This window comes from Lissotriton vulgaris, chromosome 9 (genome assembly GCF_964263255.1).
Source record: "Lissotriton vulgaris chromosome 9, aLisVul1.2, whole genome shotgun sequence".
Classification (NCBI taxonomy): Eukaryota; Metazoa; Chordata; class Amphibia; order Caudata; family Salamandridae; genus Lissotriton; species Lissotriton vulgaris.
The window spans coordinates 1,204,906,083-1,204,932,507 of NC_141697.1; the positions used below are offsets into that span (position 1 = coordinate 1,204,906,083).

General features: G+C 43.2%; 1 protein-coding gene across 2 annotated transcripts in view; it reads right to left on the reverse strand.

The window, feature by feature from the left end:
- Positions 1-914: 914 nt before the first annotated feature.
- TPRA1 (transmembrane protein adipocyte associated 1) overlaps positions 915-26,425 on the reverse strand; it is a 102,155-nt gene continuing 76,644 nt past the window's right edge. For both annotated transcript variants that reach the window (XM_086939279.1, XM_086939280.1), the window contains exons 6-11: positions 25,750-25,829; positions 19,540-19,650; positions 19,201-19,261; positions 13,756-13,858; positions 11,540-11,620; positions 915-6,384 (exon numbers count right to left, since the gene is read on the reverse strand). In XM_086939279.1, the coding sequence (XP_086795405.1) occupies positions 6,150-6,384; positions 11,540-11,620; positions 13,756-13,858; positions 19,201-19,261; positions 19,540-19,650; positions 25,750-25,829 (671 nt within the window). In that variant the 3' untranslated portion in view covers positions 915-6,149. The remainder of the gene's footprint in view (positions 6,385-11,539; positions 11,621-13,755; positions 13,859-19,200; positions 19,262-19,539; positions 19,651-25,749; positions 25,830-26,425) is intronic.

A 26,425-nucleotide genomic window follows, 5' to 3' on the forward strand; every position in this document is an offset into this window, starting at 1 on the left:
CCAACGTGTCTCAATCTCTTTTCTACCCAACCAGGCAAGCAACCTCCCTGCCCTATCTCCTGTGTTGCATGGATAGAAGCAAGGATTTTGCCTCTTGGTGTGTCAGTGCCTGGTGTTACCTGCGGTAACTGTGATCTGATGCAATATTAGCGGTTCTACTTCGGGTCCCAAGCGCCCCTAATGATCTACGAGCTTGCCCTCTAGGGCTTCTATCTCCTGAACTTCTTTTTTCTTCTTATGCGCAATAATGTTTTGTGCCCTATCCCAAATTACAGCTTTAAATGCTTCCCACAATATGACTGCCGATGACACAGAGTCCATGTTTTTCGTATAGTTTTGTGGTCAACTCTTATCCTTATGCACACATGCCTAGAAATCAGCGACCAACTGTAGTCAAGGTTCCAAGTTATGGTTTCTTTTATTACTACTGTTGGTGGAACTGTTAGTAATACTCACACGTGGGTATTAGATGGGATATTCACAATAATCCACAGAAGCAAGGCAGTTATCAATATTCATCCTGGAATTCAGTACAATTTCTTTTCATATCTCCAGTAATATATCTCTTCCAGGTTTCCCTCTGGGGCCTGCAGGAGAGGCATTGTAGTATTTGAATACCCTTGATGGCAAATATGATTGATAGTAACGTTTGGACAGGCATGAGTATGACAATTGCGTACTGTCTACACATCAAGAGGCCAAAGTAAAACTGTGTATATGTGAGATATCTGCTTTAGATTTTCTAATGCCTTTTCCAACGCTTCCATTGCCAGAGTTCACCAATCCAAAAAGATTTAAAATCACAACCAAGCACCCCCTCACAATCCTAGTGATCTTGTCCGCTTTCCTGCACGTTTAAGTGAATGGTGTCACCACAAAACTTATTTCAGTACAGATACATTACTACACACTTATTTCAGATCAAAGACTTTAATGAAAAACAAAAGAAAAAGCACAGAGACAGTGTCACAATTGCATACAGTCTCCAGGAATGTTTACAATAAAAGAAAACTATTTTGATAGCCTTAAATAATTGATTACTTAAAATTAAGTAGGAGGCAGAAAAATACGATACATTTTTCATTGCATCAAGATGAAGAATACATGAATCACCAATATGGATCTTGCAGCTCAATATCCAGCACAGAGCTACTAAAACTGCATAACTTTACTACTAACGCCTAAATAATTTAGGCGCTTCGAACACTGCGGGTACTTACCTCATGTACACCTCCGTTTTTTTAAATCAAATAATTTCATCTTGTACATTTTTCTTTGGATTGTCTTGCATACTTCTTGAGAACATAAAGAGAATTTCTAAATAAAGATGAAAAGTTTGGGTACATATATCCTTTTTCTGCTGCCTGTGTACCCAATGCAAAGTATCTCTAGCAGTACCCACCTTCAGAAACACTGAAGGTGCATATCCTTCCATGAAAAAATGAGGAGTTTAAATCCTTTTTTGCCAAGGAGATAGCCCATGCTCTGTCCTTGATTAAACTCCAGCACTTGAGAGATGAAAAAAGGGCAAACGCGTTAAAATCCTTAATTAAACTCCAGCACTTAAAAGGAAAATAGGGCAATCACGTTAAAAGGAATCATCTGTGCATTTTTCTTTCTTCATTCAACCAGTGTATATTTGAACCACTACGTAGTCACATCAAAACATACTTTATTCTTATAGAAACAAAAATATATGTCTGTCTGTATATTTTCTTTTTTACAATATTAGTTGTGTCTGTTCAAAATCATTCCAGAACCTGGGAAGTGTTAACTGAGGGTCTGAACTTCCTGGGTAGCTTGATAGCAGCAAAATGCAGAAGAGATGGACTGAAAGCTGGGGTTCTCGGATGGACCAATGGTACCGCCCCTCCCCCCCGAAAGAGTTGACAAATGATCCTCAGAAACCCATTTTTATGTACCAATCTAGGTACTACTTATGTACATGTCTTCAATATTTGAGAGTGAACTTCCACATGAAATAGCACCATAAAAAAGAGATGTGGAAAGTCAAGTCCTTTTAACCATGGAAAAGCAGAGAGGTCTAGCTGCAACTGGCCAGTTAATTTTCAGGGAGAAGCTGTTACTTTAACTCACAGATTATGTATCCAGGAACCAGGCATAATAACATTAGTAATTTTGGTTTGCCCACGCGGTTTGAAAAGTTAGTGATCAACTATCACCAGACCTTGATTTCCCATCCTATGAGTAAGCAATTCAGTCGCCAGTCACATCACACCTACATAGCATTTTGACTACAAGAGGACGCAAGATAAACAAATCGCACTCTCCATTAGCACTTGAAGAATGTTTGACTCAGGTAAAGAAAAGATCAATGCTAGATCAAGGTTGTATGTCAGTACAACGCATGCTTTTACCCCGCATGCCATTATAACGCGGGGATTACAACGCAAGTCGTTATAACGACTTGCGTTGGGGGGCTCTGGATAGTGGAATAGTTTAATTTTCTATTCCAACTCCAGTCCCCGTGGATAGTAGGGAAGGTGATGGATAGAAAATTAAACTATTCCCTATCCAACAGCGCCCTTCAGCGAAAGTCGTTGTAACGACTTTCGTTGTAATCCCCGCGTTGTAATGGTAGTGCGAGGTAATAGTTGCGTCGTAAAGGATGTTCTCCACTAGATCAAACTAGGCAACCACACTCCCAGCAAAAATCACTGAAAATGTGTATACAGCTCTGAAGATGAAGTACTGTATATTTACGTCTCAACATGGACCATGAACAGTTAAAAAATCCCTTCACTACAGGCCAAGAGACGCACGAGCTTGTGGACACTCTGCATTTATTCTTTATTGCAATCCGTCCAGTAAAACAAAAGTAGCTTAGCAAGTCCTTGATCACGAGCAATCATTGATTTGTTGGCGGAAAAAGCAACCTAGAGACTGGCAGCTAGTCGATGTAGGACGACTGTATTTGAGGAACAGAAACAAGTATGAAGCTCCTTTTCAAAATACAATATTGTCATGAACTGTTCTTGAAAGACTAATTTCACTTGAAGGACCTGGAAAATCCACTTTCAATCAGCATAAAACTTTTTACATTGTTTTATTTCCTATTTTATTATTAGATGGAGGCATCTTACCCTCACCACATGTAATATGTCTTTTTTCAATTAAAATAAAATATTTCCTCTGTCTATGCCAGACAGCACTCTCTTGGATGACAACATAAAACGTACTTGTAAGTAGCACGCTTGTTTTTATTTCACCTACTTTGAAACCAAAGTCTAGCATTCTGAAATCCACTGGGAACTTTTTAAGCTAGGTCATTCCAATTCGTAGATTTCTGTCGTCACAAGGTAGGTTTCCAACTTCACAAAGTGCTCCAGAACAATGCACTTTCTTTGTTAAATTGCATTATAATGTTTATTCTCTAATGTAAAGTATACTTTTCACAATAACATCCAGGGCAAGTGAATCGAACTGAATAAAGTAAATTGTTAACGTCCTTTTTGAACTTGTCCGGTAGAACAAGATTCTTCTCTGCCAGTTCTAAAAAAAATAAGTTATAGTAAATGGGATAAAAAAAACCAGAAATAAAGAAATATGAGAAAAGTCTAAATACTGCTGAAAAAAGTATTTAGGATTAGACTATATCCAATGCCTTGTGTGGGTGGTGAAAGAGCATATCCTATAGACAAAAAATCATGAATAATTATCTCTTCCTATCACCACCTCTCCTCTTACCAAACAGCAGAGGTTCTATGAGCATCTTCACTATTTCTAACTTAGCGATGTAGATTGAACATGGCCCCCAAAATCATGGCATGAAATAGGGTCAAGTGTTTAATTTGTTGACTACTGTGCCTGTCTTCCCAATCTATCACTGAAATGATTTGTGCACTTAAGGATTGAGTAGATATACACGTAAAGTAATTTTTTCCACTGTGTCTTCATATCATCAATACTATCAAACTGATGAAATAAACATTAGAAGTGCACGCGCATTAGTAGTGATCAATGGCAATAGTTGGCGCTATGGAGCTCACATCATAAAAATGTGGACATTTGGTTTAGAGCAGATGAAAATTTGGACAGAGAGCAAAGAATTAAGCCTCAGCAATCTCTGAACTTTGACCGTTACATTGTGCCTAACCATCTCTAGTTTTTGAAACAAACTGGTGAATCAACAGGGCTATGATCTTTGAAGACTAGTAAATCCCCCAAGCTAAGGTGACCATCTTCCAGTCACACTGGAACAGTCTGAAGTAAGCTTTCATGAGATTCCCTTGCACTAGCGGACAGTTGTATTTGCAATACTGATTCATTAATTACAATAACATAACTGTTGATGATCAGAACTACAATGAAGACAGATTCATACATTACACCTGAGAAAATGATTCAATGTGGAAACCTAAAAAAGATGATTTGTAAAGGCAATAAAGCCTATGCATGCAATCTATGCAGTGTATACCACATATTAAAGTATCACTGTTGACTTATTGAGCATTGCAAACACTAGCAACTCAATATAAAAAGATGCACGCATTTCACAACGTCTCCGTTCCCACTTTTGGCCATCACAGATGGCATATTCTTGTGTACAGCAGGAGATATTGGAGTGCCGCTATATAGCAAGCTGCCGCAACATCAAAGACCATCAGTGATTTCAAGAATAAGTATGGCAATAAGCGATAAACTGATTGATGTAATCGTTAGCATAAAAAGAAAGTAAAACGGATCATCCAGTAAAATGTTTTAAAATTAAATTGTATGCAAATATGCAGCCAGTTGTAGCTGACAGCAAAGTCAGAGTGAAGCGTAAGAAGTGACAGCAAAGCTGCTGGAGACCTCCTGAAGCTGGGCACCAGGTTAGAGCATCATACCTCTGACCCATGAAACACCAAAAACAACATATCTGCCTATGAGGAACCGGAGTCCCAAGAAACTGCAATAATCTGCTGGTAGAGATGGAGCCCTTTCTCCCACAGGCTCAAGTTTTATACCTTCACAGGTACAATTTGCTGAACAGCCAGTGTGGCAAAATGCTCATTAAAAACTCTGATTTATCATTTCCTTCTTTTGGATTTTTTTCTGTCTTACACACACAACCGGTGGTGTATGGGCTTAATTATTTCTTCACATGATGCGGTACTGTTTACATGATAAGCAATGTTGATGTTGAACCAATATTGATGAACTAATAAAAGGGGGTGCTCTTGCTCAAGGTAACCCTCCACAATTCAGGGCTTACTAAATCTGATTGAGGCTTCACTTTCTTTTCTGAAAGGGATGACTGTGACATCCATGTTCAAGTAAAAATATTCCCTTCACTATATGGGTGAACAGTATTCATAACTTTACTGAAAGTGGAAGAAGCCACTGTGTGTAGCAAGGGTCTATGGTTGTTTCTTATGAACGAAACACCATAGCAGAAGGGATACGCAGATTGCCAATATTTGAAAATAATAGGATTGATTAGATTTCTTTGTTAGACACTTCCCTGGGTCTGTACTGTGAAACTCTTCATTTTTCTTAGTGCTATCCGCTGAACCATCTCCATTTGGAAGAAATGAAGCAGGGGTAAAGGAACAGTTATGGTAAATACATTGGCAGGTGTTCCTAAATTTGCAAGAGGCATAACTAAAGATTTTATGATAAAGAAAAGTCTGTGCATAATCTACGATTAGAATTCAGAGATTCTACACCAATAACATTGACTGATATTACACAAACACGGATTGATCATGCTAACTGCAAACTTGCGAGAGACCCATGGACATTTGCGTTTACATGTGTGCGAGTTCCTTTGTTGATCTGTGTTGACATATATTTACCAAGTGCTTTGCAAGACCATGACAGGTTTCCTTCCTCTGCTCCTAAAGTGCCAGCGTTACCTAGAAGGTGGGTCTGCCATCTGCTATTCTTTTGCACCCACAATTCCTACACACCAAATATTGAGGGTTCTCTTCGAAATGATCTGCACTCCTCGTGCACGAGGAATGTCATCCTGTCACCGAGAACTGGGAATGTGATGTTTTTATCTTCTGAGAATTTGAAGTAAAATCCTAAAGAAAAAAAGAGTAAGAAAAAATCCCAATGTCCATTCCTCGATTGTAACTCAAAGCACAGAAAGGAGAGGAACTTGATGGAAGTGTAAGAGTACGCAGCTCAAATAATGGGCCTCAGGTGTTTATAGGCTTCCATCTTTCACTATCAATGCTGTTGATGCTACCGACATGGTAGGGCATGGACGCAACGTCGTCCAGGTAGGCTGTTGTGTCTATTTGAGTGTTGGAGTAGAAGCCAGCATCGTGCGCTTCCTTCTTGGCCACGGCATAGGCATGTGGAAGGTGCAGATCTGAGTCTTCTGGTTCATCAACTTGGGATTTGTAAGAGAAAAGGATCTTTGGTTCAGACCTGAAATTAACAAAAAATATACATGAAACTCTGGATTGACTTGTTGGACTTAAAATCCAACTTTTAAAAATATCTTAATTGGTCTTACAGGAAACACTAAAAGAAAACATCATCAGCATTACAGTGAAATAAAAGGCACAAATCGTCATTAAATCAATCACCAATTTACAAATGCGCAGATCAGCGGGGAGAACTAAACAGGTGTGTTCCCCCTGAGAAGAGTGGTGGGTTCAACCTTCTAAACCTGCATGAGAGTGAAATAACTAAATAAATGAACAATGTCGCAATGCACCATTATCAATAAACCCCACCATGGCAGGTTACAGCTATTCGAAATTACAAACCTAGCGAGGAACATAAACTGGGACTGGGAGTTCTTTTTAGAAGTTAAAAATCCAAGCAGATAAAGTTTGCGTAACTGGGCTCTGAGCCACACCACGAAATCCGCTGAGTACCCAATATTCAAAAACACGGATAGAACATGAATTTCCAATACATATGACAGACGTTTACCCTTTCCAGCCAAACGCTAGGGCAGTCGGAGGTTCAATTCTATGAACCACATATGAGGTTATATGAGACCGAGTCGTGCAATTATACTAAAAAAGTTAAAATTCTATTAATAGTTAAACTGCCATGTTAAATATCATGGAATTGGCCGCCTAAATCAGCCTCCCACATTTCCTTCATCAAGCCACTTGGTTTAGTCGTAAAGGGTCATGGCTCGTCAAACAACTTAGAAATAATGTTTCCAACTACTATGAATGGCTGTAAAGCCCGATTTACTCTGTGTGTCTCAAGCATCTTTGAGGAGATGGCCCATGGCAAGGGATGCAAACTGCAGGGATTCCAAACACTCCTTAACAAAAGAGGACCTAAACTGGCCATAAGGAATAAACCAACCATCTCTATACAGTTGATAGTTACCCTCAATATCTCTGCTGAACCCCCCTGAAATAGCAGTATGAAGTTTTCACCCAACAAACCGATATTGTCACAAAACAGATAATCTGTCGTACACAATCTGCTTTGTTCAGAATTGTACTAATGTACAGAACCTTGCAGGATCATAGACTTTGACATTGCTGCCTGAGAGACCGGCTCCTGAGGAAGGTGGGGGTGGGGCATATGAGGGATTACGGAGGGGATCAGGGTGAAACCAGTCAACCACGTGTTTCAAGACTGCTTCCTGACAACAGCCTTCAAAGTGAGGAGCTTCCGTCTACCCTCTGCAACATTAGAGAACCGACATATAATATGCAAACTTAACCATTCCTTGTTCCAGTAAAAGATGGAAAATATTCTTGCCAGTTTTTAAAAAAAGTTCCATGACTTGAAATCCTTAGGGCAGCCATGGGAGAAATATAATTTTGGACCAATTACGGATAATGGAAATGCTTCTCAGAATTTCATCTGACGGGGAACCTTCTAAACAAGAGCCGGGCATCAGGTTCTTCCAAGTTTGGCAATCTCTGATAACTGAATGGTCCTCACCAGATACTGTGATAAACGTTTCCTCCAAATGCCACTGGTCACAGCCAGGCAATGGGTATTCCAATCAACAGCCCAGCGTTAAGTCTTCCCAAACTTCTACATCAATTCAAGCTTTTCAGGAAATGCCACTACTAAATCTTTTAGTAAAAAGGTACCTTATCAGTGTATTGTGGTGCAACTTGGAGGATACCTTAATAGTTCACACCATTGCTGTCAACACAAGCTAATGGCTCAGACCAAAGGGGATAGTTGACAATACCGGGGAGTGCCTGGAGAAACCGGTATCATAGAAGAGAATGTCTTTTGGACCAGAGGTGAGCAAGTGGCAACGTATACAACAAAGTCTACAATTTAAGGAAAACTTCACCTAATTACAGAGCAGTTCAGTCCAACATAGTATACCTGTGGTCCAGGGTATCAAACTCCTTCTGTATGTCGAGGCTGACAAGGAACAAGCAGCAACTCTCAACCTTACAGGCAGCTAATAAGTGAAAGAACCTTCTGAAAATGGCTAGTATGTTTCTAATTTGAGTCAAACATCACTGGTCTGGAGGAACCTGGCTGGGTAACAGTGGTGCTCAAATGAGTTTCAAGTACTGTAATAAGGATTTTGGTGTTAATGAGTGTCAATCTGTACAAACCATTGGCATCAATATCTTTATCAGGCGTTGGTAGTAAAACCACTGGCGCCTCATGAATAGTCATGTAGAAGACCCTTCGATAGTTGCTCTTCAAAAATCAACAGCAACTCAGCAAACCGAGTGCAACATTTGACGAGCAATCCATCAGTGCTGAGATACGTTCCCTTCTAATAGACCTAATGGCACATGTTATTTCTGCAAATCAAGACACCTTAACCCCTCCCTATATATCAGCATCAACAACGGCCAATAAATCAAGCATCTGATCATCATACTGCTAACCATAGAGACACTTGGTATATTCCTTCAACACATCACCTATGTCACCTTCATCCGGAATCACCCAACGGATGATGCAATGCCAAAATTAAACAAGAGCTCATTTTCATGTTTACTAATTAGACAAACAGCCTACATGCCTTCTCATCCTCCGAATGCCATATGGTTAGAATAAAAGTTGGATAATATTTTATCAACCCTGGTATGAGTCAAGGGGCTGAACAGTGGATTGCTGTTAATGTAATCGGCTCTCCAGGGTGGGAATCTCTGCAATCACAGTGCTATTCACACCCTATGTGGCATTCAAGAAAAACAAAAACCTCTGATCATCACCTTAAATGCCTTCCATTTCTTACTCTTCTTGAGGCAGTGTCTTTGTTCTTTCAGAAACACTGTTTGATGTAGGGCCGCTAAGGTCAGCACTGAAGGCCAGATTGTTCAACCAGGGGTTCTAAACCTCCACTTTACAGCTGTGTCATGGCGATAACCACCGCCAGAGGGGCACAGTCAGACAGGCACCTGTTGAAGTATGTGGTATTCAACAAGTTCTGCGTATTGTCCATTCCCGTCAATAGAAAGTCTATTCTATAATATAAGGAAGAGATCAATGAGTGGAATTAGTAGGTTAGCTGATTCCTATGTTCCGGTCGCCAAACCTCTTGCAGACTGAAATCAGCTATCAACTTAAGTAAAGGCCTATTTGAAATTTATCTGGGTAAGTGTGAATGAGTCCAAATATGAACTAAGGATGCAATTAATGTCTCTTTACGAAACCAAATGCCGAATGGCCTGGGTCACAAATGATCTCGGTCATCCTCAATAATAGGAAGAGTCATTAAATTTCGAGGCATACGATCACAAAAGGAGGTATATCACACCATCAATGTCAATCCCTATCCCAAATTTGCAGCTAGTGTATTCTGTTGCATGCACCAAACCAGCACAGCCCTGGCTGAGGACATAAAAACTGTAATAAACCTGCTTCTCCTCCCCATGCAGACTCCTTTCTCTCACATTCAGTCTTGCTGGGGTGCATTTCCTGCAGCCTAGCAATGGGTACAGCCCTAATAACTATAGCATTTTAAAGCTACATTTCAGGACACCATTCATTCCCTGAATATTCCAGATCATCACCATTCCATCAATAGCATCCTTTTTACTAGCTATTAAGCCCAGAACTGAATAGGGAGCACAGCAGAACCTTTTTACATTATCAAGCTCAATGGAATAAAACATTCTTGCATTACAGAACCATGCCTATTCCAATCTATGGTTTGACTTCTCCTTGTAACCTTCACTCTGGATTGTCTGAAGCTATCGCCTATTCTAACAATGGATCCCACAAGTAGGCGACTGGAGTCTCACCTTCATGACTGTTAGATGGATGGGGGGCACATTTCCCATTCTGATAGATAACATAATATACCCACAGCAGACTGACTGGTGCGAGGGTTTAACTACAATACAAACCTCAGCAGATCTTTAACACAGCATATTTAATCTATTATCATGTACTCTTGCTATGGACCACCCGCAAAGAGTATAACAGACCTCTGAATGTAGTCCGGCTTGCATCTCATCAGACAAAGCACACACACTGAATCAGGCAAATTAGATGTGCACTCAAAACCAGATATGCACCAAAACTGAGATCAAAACCGGTCTGGGGCTGCTCGAGTTCTTATCTGGAGGGGATCTGGTCCGGAAGTTTGGCCTGGACTTTTCCAATTGAAGCGGGACCAAGGCTGATTTGCACATGCAGGTCTCTGTTTATAATGCATAGTGGGCCAAACACAATGGACTGTAATGTGGCCGAAGCGATTGCCAGTGGATGAGATTAATGCAAGCACTCCTTTTAACCTTTTTTTGTTGTTTACTGTAGTAAACGCTCAAAGGGCGATAGCTATGACCAATGGGCCACAGGAACCATGGTATACCTCGCTGATGAGGTCTAAGTAGGCTGAAAGCAGTTTGAAGCTGCTTAACGTCTCATCTGGCGGGGACCTTGCCTGGCAGTTCGGGCTGGACTCTTTGTCCCGGAGCAGGATCAGGAATGATCTGCATAAGGCAGGTCTCGATTTAGAGTGCAACCGTGCAAGTAAGCTGTGGGACACCCCTAATTGCAAAAGTCACCCAAACACGATGGTTCTGGGTAGCACAAAATCAGACTATATTAAGTTTGTCTATTTATGTACACCAGATGGTGTCAGTGTCTTGATTGTTAACCTCTTCCCTGATTGTGACGGAACCACGCTGTCATGAGACACGGGAGGCGTGTGCTCATGACGGCGTGGTTCCGTCATGCTGCGGCTGCTCCGCCCACGCAGCACTGATTGAATTGATCAGCAGGCGTGGTCATGACGCCTGTGTCTCATGATGACGCGGTTCCGTCACAAGCACGGAAGAGCCGTGCTCACCGCTCCGCACCGTGGTGGAATTCCTGCCGCGGCAAAGGGGCTAATTTCAAGAATAATATTCACAATACATGTACATATTTTGTTAAATAGTCAGCAGACTTCATTATAAGGTGGGTCTAAAATTAGCAAATTAATATATGAATAACAATTTACACCAGGGAGGTTACTGGGGTGTCGGGAGTGCAATGGACAGTTTCCCGACCCACAATATATATTCTATTTTTACTTCTACAATCCCATTAATCCTAGCATGATTTTGTAATAATACCAATGCATGTGACAATAAACATTTCCATTTGCTTCAGTCTTTCATTTGGTACTTACCCAAAGAAGCCTTTCAGGAACGCCACATACATAAGAGGCGAAAACAGACTGAAGTAGAGGAAGGTGGTGACATCAACAAGGCTACAAGAGGCAAAAGAAGTCAAGTGTTTAGACCACTTCTGTGTAAGTTAAAAGAACACACTTGTCAAATGTAAGTGAAATTTAAAGTGCTTTCTTCAGTTACTTTGTAAGGTGACAATATCCTGCCACTGCCCCGTCTGTATCTCGCGCTGCGTTATGCTGCTGCCCTTTTATGCTCATTACCAAAGATAGCTTTTTCTATTGGACAATTGACACTAAAGGTTGCATCCGCAACTCAAAATAACACAAAACACAAGAACGTGTTTGTGAATGAGAATGGAGAGATGATGCCCATCACCTTTTTTTAAAATGAATAAATAAAAGTTTGATGTGTTACAAGCGAGGGGTAGAAAACAAAACAAATTACAGTTTTTGAAAAATACAAGCATGCACATTTTGATATTGCGCCTCAACTGCAGTCTACAGTGTGCAGGACACTTTTACATGTTCTTTGAAAAATAGAAACCTTGGCAATAGAGCTAGGCAAGATGAATGGATTTTACCTCCCCTTATCTCCTAATGCCACAGGAAAATGTCTGGGTGAGTCTGCACCCAAAAAATTCAACCAGGTTTACTGTGTTATAGGAGAGCCCAGATGTCAGCAGATGCAGATGACACTGAAGGAGAGCCTCTTTTGCTTATAACCATTTCTGGCTTTATAATCATTTCTCAACCTAAAATTGAGATACTCAACCCTTTTTGGCAACCACACATGTAAATTGAAAGACTGTGGGGGAGAACAAAGCATCTGGGAAAGAGAAAAGAGATCAAAATGTACTCCTAGTGTGAATGGAGGAGGGCTGGATAGGCACATTAAAGCCAAGTACAAGATCAGACGTAGCCTTAATGGACCAATAACGAGCATGGAGATGACATCCATCCTATAAGGAGGTGACACCATGCACACCAAAGACAACTGTGATCCCAGTCTTGGTCCTGTTTATCTCCAAGAAGCATTTGTTACCAGTGAATTCCATGAAATTATGATCATCCGACGCGATTTACCAACACCCTCTTGCTAACACTGATTCTGCTCTCGCATGACGAAGTGACATCAGGTCATTCATCTGATTTATTCGGCTAGCGTTGACTTGTGAAATACTTCAAGGTTGACCCTTTCCTACTTATACATGAAGCTTTTAGGAGCCCTGACCAAAGCAGACAACGCAGACCCAGTCTCTAGGAATCTTCCAAGGGTACTGAAAGGAAAGGATGTTGGAAGATGAATGAAAGTTTAAGGGGGGAAATTCCACAATAGTTGAGCACCAGCACAGCTCCAAACTGCGACTGCCTTAAGTGACACTTCTCTAAAACCTTCACTGTGGGTAGCAACAGCTGTTCTAGAGCTATGGCGTGTTCACGTCAAGTACTGGGAACAGGATCTAACCAGCTCTGGCAAAGCCAATAGGATATGTCTTGCAATTTGAGTCCTGACTAGAATAGTAAGCTAAAGCTGTGGTGAAAATGAAAACAACAATTGATTGATGCAATGTATCAATGATCTAAAGAAACGCGTGATCTTTGTGGGTACCTTTGGGATGCACATTAGTCCCTTATGCACTGCGATGCAAGAAATCCATAGGAGGAGTAAACGATACACGAAACATCCGACAACATGAGTTGAGACACATGTACTTCCCGGGCTGGATCCAAAGCCCACTCTGTAGCTTAAACAATAGTAATAATGGGTACAGACGAATTATGCGTCAAGGCAGACCTAAAATGGGTGTTTTCGGCTGATGCATCAAACCTTAAGCTCACAAAGAGCTCTCCAAGAACAGGAGTGATGTAATTGAGGTTTTGTGCACCTCTAATTACTATTTTCACACCATCAGTTAGTATTTTCCCTGGCAGTGCTTAACAACCAAGCATTACTGTGTTGCTATTTCCCAGGCATATGTTAATCTTAAGAGCTCCTGCTGAAACTAAGCAGTCTGAGGAGTCTCTCTAGTGTCTGCTTTCAGACAAATTGGATAGTTCCAGATCTATATGTACTTATTTCATGTTATTTCAAATCCTTCCTCCAGTGCAGAATCTAAATCTACTGCCTTCCTCGCAGCTCAATCATTTTCCTGAGAACACTTGAAGGGTGCTTTCAGCGGGGAGAGAAGTGCGGATTATGCGGGGATACTTACCATAATCCCTGGATGATATCCGCACACAGCAGCGCGCTGCCCAGGCCTTGAATCAGGTTCAGCAGCGAAAGAATGGCAGCATACACGTAGAAGCTTTTCCTCGCTGTGAAAGAAAGCGCAGATCTTACAATCAGACATGGCAGCTTTGAACACTGACTGTGAGCAGGGTGCATAACACATGCAGACGAGATAACAAACCGAGAGCCTTGGCAGAGAATGACTGAAATAGCCTTTTGCATATAATAATTACTAGTTGGCCATACAGTGGATAACACTCTTATGTGGTCTTACACAAATAGTTCAGGTTTGAAACAGGTATTCAGGGGGAATCAGGGCAGAGAATGGCTAATATGATATTTATACAATACACTTGTGCCAGAATGCTTTTGTCAGTGTTTTTTATGTACACCCTCTTAGTGAGTGTCATAAAATGTGAATTAAGATAACTATGAAAATAAATAAACGTGTAATCGGATATAAAAAATATACAGGGCACATTATATATTCTAAACATTTTAAAACACCCAATAAGATTTACAATGAAAAATGTACTAAGAATAAAAAATATATTGAGCATACTTTGCATACAGACAGTGGCTCATCTGCAGTGAGCGGGCTGTTCATTGCAGATCTGCGTCTGGCGATCCTCAAGAAACAGGTTCTATATTCAGAGAGAGAACCTACTCATTGGGCAAAGGCTGGGCTGGCAGTGCAGGTGCTGCAAACTCAGCCCTCCATGCACATAAGGGTACTGTCCAGGTGTCCGATGCTTTCTTCTGCACTCGATTCCAACAGCCACATGGGTGTCTGGACACGGGGTGTAAATGTCAGCAGGTCCAGAACCCTGACCGATGTGCTTTCAATGGGTTTACATTCTACCCTTAATGAAGGAGTGGGAATCAAATAATGGAGAAAATGCTCAGAATGTGTGAGCACTGATGTACAGGTCTTTGTAGACTTTTGTGATTCTCCCCAGAAACATGTCTCTCCACTGCAAGCACTGTACTTTTCTCCACTTTCTTTTCTCATAAACAATATTGCCAATCTGCCCACAATACAATGATATGGTGAAACAGATGGCCATTGGCACAACAGGGCACTATCTCAGCACAGACACAATGCAGGTGCTCCAAAGCCACATCCAAGAGCAAATGCCTGTCAAGCACCTATATTACAGGAAGTAAAGCTGTTGTTGAGTCATACTTTTTGCAAGTTCTCATTAACTGTTACAGAATGCAACTGCCTTGCTCTTATCTCCCCCCGGCCCCCCAGTCTGCGCCATGATTTGGCGACAGTCGGCGGTCTGATGAATGGGGATTAGGAGGGCCAAACGCCTGCCCATTTCTCAAGTCCAATCTGTCATAGTGGGTGCATCCAAACGCGTCATTTTGGCGCAATACCTCGGGACTAGTCCTCGTTTAGAAACATTTTGACGTATCTTTTAGTTTCTATGTCGTCAATATTGGTAAGTTCGGAGCAAGGCTGATCTGAAAGACCAGTCTTCCTTTATTTCTTTGGAATGGCAGCTTTGGCTGCGCCACACCAGCTACGCGCCTTACCATTATTAAAATAGATACATTTACCATTGTTTATAGAGAAACAAACAGTTGCTTTGTTAACTAAAAAGAAGCTAGGAATGACTTTATTAATTCTATGGCATTTTGTGATTGGTTCCTAAACGGATAAGCATCATTTAACATTCAAGGGCAACACTTTTATAAGTTCTGATAACTTATGAAGTTTATAAAAATTGACAATAATCGCTATCTACGTCAACTTTTTAAAACTGAATTCATAAAAGGTATAATAGCTATCCGTTAGTGCCAGATCCCGAAACAGAATGTTTCCAGAATTCTAAAATGTTTTTCAATTGATTCAATAAACAGAACACATGTTCAAATAAAAAACCTAAAGTATACAGCAAAAGTGGTGGATGGAAAGCTTGCATCAATCTCAATCACAGGTAATTACTCCGGCTGCATTCCAATCCATTGTTATTTTGCACACCATGCCACCTCAGTTTGAACACAGAGATATGCAAATCAATCTTTTAAAAAAAAAAAAATGTTTTTAATAACAAAGGTTCGTGGCAGACGGGTAAACAGCAATTACATATAGTATTCGCAAGTTGCATTCAGCACCGTACATGTTACAGAGGTTGAGAAACAGACATATTAAACAGTTACATCTCCGTCCCTCGTTCTTCAAATTTCCAATTCCACCATGGGTGATATACACCCCACTCCCTTTCCAGTTCCCTCTTCACTAATGTGTATCCCAGCGTCACCAATTGTTGTTCAATTTCAGTCACGTCTGTATCTTCCCATATGTTGAGCAAACCCAGGCGGGACGTAAGGTTCACTGCCTTCCCCAATGCAGACTGCATATGAGTTGTGGCCCTCCCCCAGAGATCCGGCACCAGCAAATCAATCTTGACCCTGCTCCAATGGTAACAGTCCAGCCCAAGCTGCCAGGCAAGTCCTCTCTGAACGGGAACACAAGTAACCCCAGACTGGTTTCGCCTTTATGAGGGCTCATCAGTCGGGGATGGCTTGGGTCCAGTGGCCCTTTGTGCACAGGACCCATGTCAGGGAATTCCTGTCCCACTTTGAGCGTCACAATGAAGTATACAACAAGCATTGGCCTAACCAATAGGTCTCGCCTTTGGGACCTTATAAGAATTTAGCCATGCTGCACATTATCCTGGGTGCTTTAAATCTACTATTACTTCATGTGCCACTGGTAACAGAAATATAATACTGTACACCTTCCATTGTCTAGATTAGTGCAGAACAGTGGCCAGGTGCAGTGGCATTGAATTCCAGTACAATAAGGGGCTCATTGTACCACAATTATTGGAGGTTTTACTAGCCAACTCGTTTATTCAAGTGGTCCATTTTTCATGCTTCCTTTAGAGCCTATGGAATCCTTGGTATGCCACTGACAGTGTCAACACTAACAACGGTAATACTAACCGAGCACTGTGATGGCAGCTACTACCCTAAACTGCATGCGGCAGTAATGATGGATGCAACTCAAACGCAATGAACATAGAAAAGCGCCACATCAACCCTCATTTAATTTATCAAAATATGCAGGTCTGGGTAAGAACGGCAGGGAGTTGCAGACACAGAAACCAAGACATTCCCCATGCTGCATTCTTCACTCAGAGCTGCTGCTTTCGGAACCTGGTGGTTCCCACAAAGGACTTGTGATTAAACATTATAGATGAAGACCTGAGATTGTGCCAAACGGTTCAGAAGCTGAAAACTGACGAGTAGAAAAGACTGAGATTTGCGTGTATCGGCAAAACCGCAATTGTTTGCTAGATTTATGTACGCAGAGACTGGCGGGGAATACAGTTGGGGGGTGCGCTTCTACGACAAAAGTCAAGGGAAAAGCGTGCCTTTTTTTCACGCTTTCAAAGACCCCTTTTATGCCTGCATTTTACTTATTAGTCAGACCTACTAAATCAAAACGTAGGCTTCCTTAGGCAGGGGTGATGCAAGAGAATACTTGCATGTATGTGTGTCAGGGGTGGGGTGGGGGAGTGTACTCCAAGCAAAAGCGCAACTCCACAGACTCATTATCATGCAATCGTCTGATATAATCTAGGGCTACACAGCTGCAATAACCCAACTCATGGAAGAATGAATGAATATTGCGAGCAAACTGTCTTGCTGGGGGCCACAATAAACGCGCGCTGAATATGCATCCATGTGGCTTCGCAGGCACATGGGTAATTTCTTACACAGGGGCAAATCAGACAGAAAGCTTCAAATAAATGAGGTGCTCACAGAAGGATAAACAGAGGATGGCAACCAGAGAGAGGGAGAGAAAAAGAGTACAACACGAGCTGGACATGGAGAGAAGATAGCAATCAGCGGGAGAGGAATGAGAACATGGGGTTAAGCAAAGGGAAGAACCTATTAAAGGAAGGTGCAGTCAGAATGAAAGGGGGAATTCAGAGACAGCCAAAATGACAACAGGAAACATGCATTTGAAAACAAGCCCTCGCAGCTGCCACCCCGGGGCCAGTGCTCAGGCACCTTTGTTTTTGATTGCAATAAGAGAAAAGCTTTAGCCCTGGGTGGGGATGTGCAGTAGCCAAGTGCCACCTGATGGCACACAGCCAAAGTGGAGAGTGAAAGTCCAAGATAGCAGCGCTCTCTAGAAGTTTTGTGGCTTTTCACACACACCACAATCTTTAGGCACAGGAAATGGTATATGTATGCCTGAAGTGCGGACGTACATGCCCTTGTACCAGCTCAGAAATTTAAAGTGAAAACAGCGGGTGGAAGCCAGTTTAGGCAGGCTGCTCTGTTTGCAGGGGTTTGCAGCCTGCTGAGGGTTTTGCGGCAGTGGGGAGAAGTGACAGAGGCTGGTGGCGCGTGTGGAAATAAAACAAGCCCTCACCCAGGAGAAAAAAAAAAGAAACGTGCGGCCGCGAAAGTGATCGCAATTGCGTTCAAGCGGGCGATGCCCTTAATGAGTATGAGGAATGCCATATGGCACCTCGGCTCAAGCGCGTGCAGAGATGGCGGCGCGTTCACGAGCACTCAAGCTTGTTGTCAGCCTGCAAACGCCAGGGTAGCATTTTCGAGATCCCCTTTACAATAAGTTGAGGAACAGCGCATGCGCAGTTCTAGGCTCGACCTAAAAAAGTGATGGATCGAATTCTTGAAGTAATCTCAGCCACTGGTAATTACTCGTGGTCACATCCCAGTACATTGTTATTTTGCACACCATGCCACCTAAGTTTGGACCCAGCCAAAATGATGGTCTGGCATGCAGCCCAGAGTGATCACCAGTGTCTGAAGATAATTCAAGCAATCCTTCCATCACCTTGTTTTTGCAGTAGATGCCGTAAGTGCACCAGGTATGCACAGACGTGGGTCCTGTGCTTACTATACTACAGCACTCAAATGATACTTCTGATTGGACCCAACTAGGTCAATGTGGCCTGCTCCTATTGGAATAGAAACAAGACTGATTTGCATACGGTGGGCCTATGTCTCGAATGACACATTGGGTGAAAAACTATGATCTTGAATAGGGCTCAGAGTGACCAGTAGTGGCTGAAATTAATTGAAGCATTCCTTTCATCACCTTGCTGTGTTTGTAAAACATGCACACATTGGCAACATTCATGCCTTTTTTCTGTTCTGCCACTTTGCTACATATATTGGTTGAAACACCAGTCAAAGAAAAGTGAAGTAAAGAAAAAACAAAGCAGAAATAGTGCCCTTTAGTAAGAGCCATGGCAGACTGTGAAAAGCAGCCACTGACCCTTTAAGAATCTTGAGGGCGCACTGTCCCATCATGCCCAGCAGGGTCCTGATGAGAGAGCCATAAGATGCAGACCTATGATGCAGACCACTCATTGTGTCCTTATTGACAGCATCAACGGACTAGTCACATAACACACAACAGCTAGTAACTTACAGGGAAGTGCAATCCGGTCTTTCACTGGTGTTTTAGGAAGTATGACGACCAAAGAATATACCTGCAGAGGAGCAGAAAGAGAGTAAAGGACCAGTGAGAGCTTGTCTACGATGAAAGCAGTTGAGACGTCTCAAGTTCCACCAAAAGCAACATAGTTAATTTTAGACTCATTTGCCAGAGGGACAGCTGCCAAGTGCCCAAACAAAGACTCGAGTACATTCTAGTTCGTCTGCAAAAATTACATTTTTGTTTCAAGGGCAGAGCTGCCTTGCCTAGGCATTCCACCCAACATCCTTTGATAGGACATACGATTGAGAATACGGCCAGCCCTGTACCTACCAGGAAGAAGAAGCAGGAACTTGCAAGCCAAAAGTGTCTCCCTCCATGGCCGTAGATGTTGAAATCTTCTGCGGAGAGGTGGGCATCGGGATAGAGGATTTCCAAAGTCCCCTAAAACACAGGAAAGAGATATTCGAAAGTGTCTCAAACTGAGTTTTGATTTATGCAACTTACAAGTAGTAAGGAGTCAAAGGAGTTCATTTGTACATCACACTACTGCAATCTTTGGGCCCGAATTAGATCTTGGCCGATGGATTACTCCATCACAACGGTGACGGATATCCCATCCGTCAAAATATAAATCCCATTGGATATAATAGGATTTATTTTTCAGCGGACGGGTTACCCATCACCGTTGTAGCGGAGAAACCAGTCTGCCGAGATTTAAATCAGGCTTTTAGTCAATTTAAAGCATTAAACCTGCATAGTCCATACATCACGCTGCAGAAGCTTAGAAGCAGTCTCAATGGTCTGACATCAATTGTCAATACTCAGATTTCACATATGAAAAACAATACGATACGATACACCATAGGATATAAATCGTGATTGCTCCACGGCTCATTTAGGAACCCCATTGACATAGCACCACTACAGTCAGGCAGGGCGTCTCTGGTAAGGAGTAGTGGTTCCTGAAATCTCTGCAATTAATTGAGTGCCCTCTATAGCCTCCATTTCTGTATACTGGTAAAAATTAGGAGATGGCAAATGCCTACATGGATACAGGAGTAACGAATGTTAAAAATGTAAAAGTTCTCCTCAAACGGTTTTCTTTATCTGCGTCTGTTCTTTTTTATGCCTTCCTTTACCTTTCATTAAAGTTTAAAAACACGCCATCCCCTTCCACCCATCGTTGTCCTCCCTATGCCCAAGCTTGCCCTCTCACCACGTATTTTACAGGGGCTCCTTTCCCTTGCTTTACCTCAGACACAGATCACTGTTGTTTTTAACCTCTGGCCGTGGAAGCCAGAGAACAGCAGTGAGAGGGCTGCTCGCCTGGCCTTCCTGGATTTTGTGTGCACTGCTCTAAGACTATCAGGTTCTACTTTCACCACAAGGATGTTTCTTTTTGTTTTACTCTGTTACTGTGCGCTTGAAAGCATACAGAATGCAGAACAATGTGCAGTACACATTTTAATATATTGTGAAACTGAACACATGGAGTAGTTTCAATCTGAAGACACAAGGATCTATTGCACAAGCAAACACTTGAAAATGTAATAAGAATAATGCGCAACATGGGTATCACTAAAGGGTGGTAGGGTACGAGGAAGGGGACGGGGATGTGTGGTGGGAACTGAAGAGGCTTCTCAAACCACACATAATCTGCCATCCAGATCAGCTCTCCCTAATGTGTTAGTATGTAAAATATGTATCAATAGAAAACAAATTGCATTAATAGGATGAATAAAAAAATGGTATAACAATCACTATCCATGGCACACTTTCTGGACAGATGGACATGAGATGTATTCGTCAAATCTCAATTGAGAAATTTCAACTAAAGAATAAGCATAGCGTTTCTACACACTTTATCTAAATGTTCCAGGCACAAGGAAAAGGAACACAGAACAATGTGCGAGTGTTTGGATCTAGAATCGGCATGAACATGGTCATAACCACATACAGCAGCATGCAGGTAATAATGCATTTAAGGGGGGAGGAGCCAAGATGGCGATCGGAGCGGACCTGTAGGCTCCCGGCTCCCTCAGCCTGCTGCCGCCGCACTGTGATCCTGGCATTAATCCTGCTGCAATTCACTACTCGATGAAGTGCGGCGCGGCGCTGATTCCAGCGATGCGCTCCTGGTCTCTCGACCTGCCCGGCGGCCGGAGATAGCCGCGGTACTGCATGTTGCCCGGGCGCCCGCCTGCACAATAGCCCATTGCCGTTTCCCGGAGACCTGATGGCGGCCGCGAGACCCGATCGGCGCTGACGACCGTAGCGCCGGAGGGGACCTCATGATACACTGTCTGTGCTGCGACGCTTGCGGAGATTGCTGAAGGAGGCCAGGAGCGAGCGCTCGTTGCGCTGAGACACCACATCACCACGGATCCTTTGTCTGGGGCAGGCACGATCGGAGAGTGTTGCACGGCCATGTTTGGTAGCCCATGCTTGCCTGGCCCCACGACTCGCTACCCCCCCATGGTACGGGGCGCCTCTCCTCGATGTGTGCCTCACTGGTGCTGTACTTTGTAGTGCTCTAGCCCCGCAATGGACGCTCGCCTGTGCCACGATTATCCCGCGAATTTCCCCGGACTTTCGACATGATGGCTTTGTTTGCGGCTCTGAAGCGTGGGGGAGAACGCCCGTCCCTGTCACTGACCTGTGTGGCCCCGCCTGTGATGGGGTCCGCTTCCAGAATGCCTCCCTTGGGAAATGAGAGCCGGGGGCTTCAGCCTGCATTTTCTCTCAAAAACATCCTGCTTGCCCTGCATGACCTCCGCGCTGATGTGCGCCAAGGCTGCCAAGTGCTGCGAGAGAAGCTGGACGACATGGCGTCGTCGCTGCGACGGGACAGCACTGTGCTGACCTCGCCAAACCTACCCTCATCTCCGCTTGCGCTTCGTGGTGATACAGCGCTTCCTCCTGCCAACCGGACAGAGGTGTCCGCTCCTGCATTTACTGATGCCCGAGATTGCCCGCCTGCTGCCCCTATCCGGGATACCTTGTTTCTCCTTCCACCGGAGAGTGCAACATTGTGGAAATATTCATCGCAAGTGCCCTGGGACGTGTCTAAGACGTTATCGACCTCATCACCTGCCCCTGGGTTGTGCCCTCTGGCTTTGTATTCGAAGAACTCGAACGCTCTGCAGGCTCCTGGGGAACTCACTACTGCAGTTGATGGAGTTACTGTTGGCCCCCGACGGCCATTTTGTGTTCCTGCGACACTCTCATTCTCTCTGCGGCCATATTGTCTTACCGCTTCGCTGTGGCTCTGCCTGGTGGGATTCCGACGTTCGGGGCAGGGTTGATGACTCTTCCATTATTGGCACGGACTGTCTGCCTGGTTGTGACCCCGGACTGAAACACTTGTTGATGTATTGATTTTATATTCAGTGTGATTTCTACCTATTTCATACTGTACTTCCTGCTGTGCGCGCGGGCCTCTCCCTTCACTACAAGTCGCAAGTATTGTGTACTATCCTTCTTTTTGGTTCCTCTTAATGGGGCGACTGTTGTTTTGTGGGCGGGTGGCTAAGGGACAGAAGTTGCGATTGAAGGCTGCTGACCCTGTATTGACTAGCCGGGGGGGATCCGGACCGGAACGCTAATATGACGTAGGGTCTGCATATGGCTGGGAGTCCGGGAGTTCTGATATTGTAAGGGCTCCTCCCCGCTTCCTTCTTCTTGGGAGTGGTAGAACGGCTCGTTCTTTTCTTTCTCCCTATATTCAAGAGTTTAAATATTTCGTTTCCTGCTCCTTTCTCTTCTCCTCTGCTGCATTTTTCTTGCTTTATCTCGCCTTTCTCTTCCACCTCTTTCTTCTCTCGCTATATTTCGGGTTTATGGGGCGACAGACACTCTGCTAGGGGGGGGGTAGGCCATAGCCTCTGCATGTGTGTAGGGTGGGGGGTTACATTTTATTTGTTGTTAGTTTCTATGGGACCTGTTTTTTCCTCTTTTTTTATGTTTTCTCTTTCTTGGCCCGTGTTCAGGCATATTGGGTTAAGGGTGGCGGAGTAGATATGAGTAGGTAGTTGGGATTGCTACCCTGTACCGTGAATATTGTGTGGCCATCCTGCCCGGTGGGGACTGCTTGTTGAGACGTTGATTGTGCGAAGCGTAGCTCCTGTTATGTCCCACCTGCATGGTCCTTGCTCTACTTTATCATTTTATGAATACGGAACAATACGGCCTGAATTTCCTAGTTGCGCAAAAAAAACTTGAAAACTTAACCTTAATTACTCCTGTGCCATGGTCTTACGGCAATTTCCAGTCTGATTCCTGATTACTAGCCGATATGCAGCAGTATTACTATGTCACCGTATTGCTTGCTTTGGTGCTACATGAGAGTCCGTGGCCGGCCGGAAGGTTGTGGGCCCGTATTTGTACTGTACTTCGTGCACAATAAAGGTTTTCAAAAATTAAAAAAAAAAAAAAATAATGCATTTAAGGATGGGGATACACACATGTAGGTAGTAGTATGACTACAAAAACTGACAACTATAAAGTTACAATCTTAGTCATCAATCAACATTGAGCGGATTGAGGTACGGGCATCAAGTGTGAGCAATCTAGTGTAAATGGTACATTTAAATGATTCAGACTTCTGTTCATTTATTGTGGTTACAATAAGGCTGTTGATTTCTCAAGTAAAATCATTAATAAAGAGAAGATTGCCCAGACATTTGCAACTGAAAGAAACCAACTGGGGCCAACTTGACTAGCTTGGTCAAAGAAACATCAGCATTTACCTTGATGTTCAAGGTGTTGGTCCCTTTGGAGGCGGAAGGGTAGAGGGAAGATTTACTGGAGGGGATGTTCAGATATTGGACCTCCATATTTAGCCACATATCACTTTAAGAGGACAAACAACTTAAGTATAATTTTTTGTTATTATCACAGAGTGCAATTTTCTGTGACTTCCTCCCCTTGTCTACTCCTCGCCCTCCTCTTCCCATATATTCTTCCCTATTTTGCTTTTAATTGTGGTGTTTGGGGTGGTGTGGGTCAGTATTCCTAACATCAGAAGAATTAACCTGATTTCTTTCTCATTGATTTAAAGGGGTCTGTGCTCTTTTTCTCAGTAATGCAGGTATATTCTGTTTAATGTCGGGTTGTGTCATCGTCAGTTAAAATGACTGAAAACGTATGGTTGTTCCAAGACGTCAAACAGTGGCAACACTGTGGAGCACCAGAGATCAAAGCGGGCTTACAAGACAGATCAATAGATGGGTAACGAGGTGACACTTTCCTACGTCATGATGCTGCTAAAACAACTGTTCCCATGAGGCACAGGATCAAGGCTGATTTGCATTTAGCCATTGTCTGACCTAGGGTGGTGTGGAGTGCAAAAAAACGATGGATTTAGGCCCAGATCTTTGTACTGGGGTGAATGTAAGACATTGTTCTGCATTCTGTCCATCAACTGTGTTTTTTGCTAAAACAGTCACCAGAGGAACCAGAGAACAGGAAGTTCCTGCAGTCAAACACAGTGACTGCTCTGCAGGGAGGGAATGAAAGACAAACTAGGCATCAGGCTTTAACCGGTTCGATGCTGATGACGGAACCGCTCCGTCATCAGCTGCGGTTGGGCTGTGCTGATGACGGAGCGGTTCCGTCATGGCCCTGCCGCCGCGCCTGCCCGGCGCGTTCTATTGAGCGGCCGGGGCCATGACTGAACCGCTCCGTCACAAGCACAGCCCAACCGCAGCTGGTGACGGAGCGGTTCTGTCACCAGCATGCGGCCGCCGCGCGGCCGCCCCGCCCACTTAGCACTGCGGCGGAATAGCCGCCGCAGCGATGTGGTTAAGAGTGCAAGCTGGCCATGTGGATGGCTGGAGTAATTGGGCCCAGCTAAAGCCAGTGAGGTGCACTACATACTGCAAACACAGCACTGTTGAGCAGTCTCTCTGCTTAGCAGGTTTCAGAGGCCTTCGCTGATGCCAGTAGAGCTTGGTGTCTTGGATGACAGAAAGGCTGCGGCATCAACTGTTTGGGTGGGGGTGTTTTCCAGGAGATTTAGATGGTTATTGGCATACATTTTAAGATTTTCAAGCTCAAGTCAAACAACGGAAATTTGTATCCCAAAAGGTTAGTGGTAGTACGTCGCGGATAGATTTTTGAAGCAGAGACTGCAACTTTTCTTAAAATAATCATTAGTTTAATGTCAGCAGGCAGTCAGAAAAAGCTGTGATAATTATCTCCAGTGAAAGCGATGGTTTCACCACAGGTACATTTAGCTGAAATGCACAGAAGCCTCTTTGTTTTCTTACAGCCTTGGCATATATATTGAATGCTAAACATGGCCATGGAGGGAGCATTCAGGGGTTTAAGGGGAGGCGGAGAGGGGCAGTTCTGTCCTGTCTTAATTAAGTCACAGTATATCCAGTTGCACTGAAAGTCCAAGCCCTGTGCGGCTGCATGCTTGAGCACCAACATATACCTGCAACGCTTGAAAGATAAGGCACTTTAATGATATCTGCACAGTTCTATCGCTGGTCCTGTCCTGCGAGGACATGCCGCGGAGTGGAGGCGCAGACTTACCTGGGTTACGGAGTATGCAAGGGATAACACTGTGGTGATGGCCAAGATACGCTTTACACTAGACTTGCTTTCAAGGTGCCCTGCAAGAAAGAGATAAGAAGCAGTGTTAAAACCATGAAAAGATCTCAACACAAAATAGAATATCAATTATAAAATGTATCTTGTGTCGCCGACTAGCCTGCATGAAAGCACCTGCGAGGGCCTTTGCAGCAGAAACGGAAACATACATGCCAAAGTGGTAGGAAGGATTTAGTTTAGCACAAGCAAATATAAATAAACACACCAGGCATGCGTTTTCAGAGATTGATAAAAAAATAAAAGATTCCTGCACTTAACTGCAGATTGCACTAACCCAACCACATGCATCCTCTATAATTTCAATGAGGAGGTGGTTTACGTCAAATACCACATCTGCAAAAAAGGCACTCTAAACAGAAACAAATTATATCTTTTTTATTTTATTTGCCTATAAAATATGATGTACATTGTTAAAAATAAATGTGATTGAGAACATGATGGTCTTGCATCTGTTCTCCAATAGGCTAACTTTGCATTTCCTAAACATACACTGCTTACAGGGGCTCCATGGATGGCTTTGTGCCGGATCATGGAAGTGAACTATTGAAGAATTGGGAGATGTGCTATCAATGGAACTCCTAATCTATGGCATTGAACA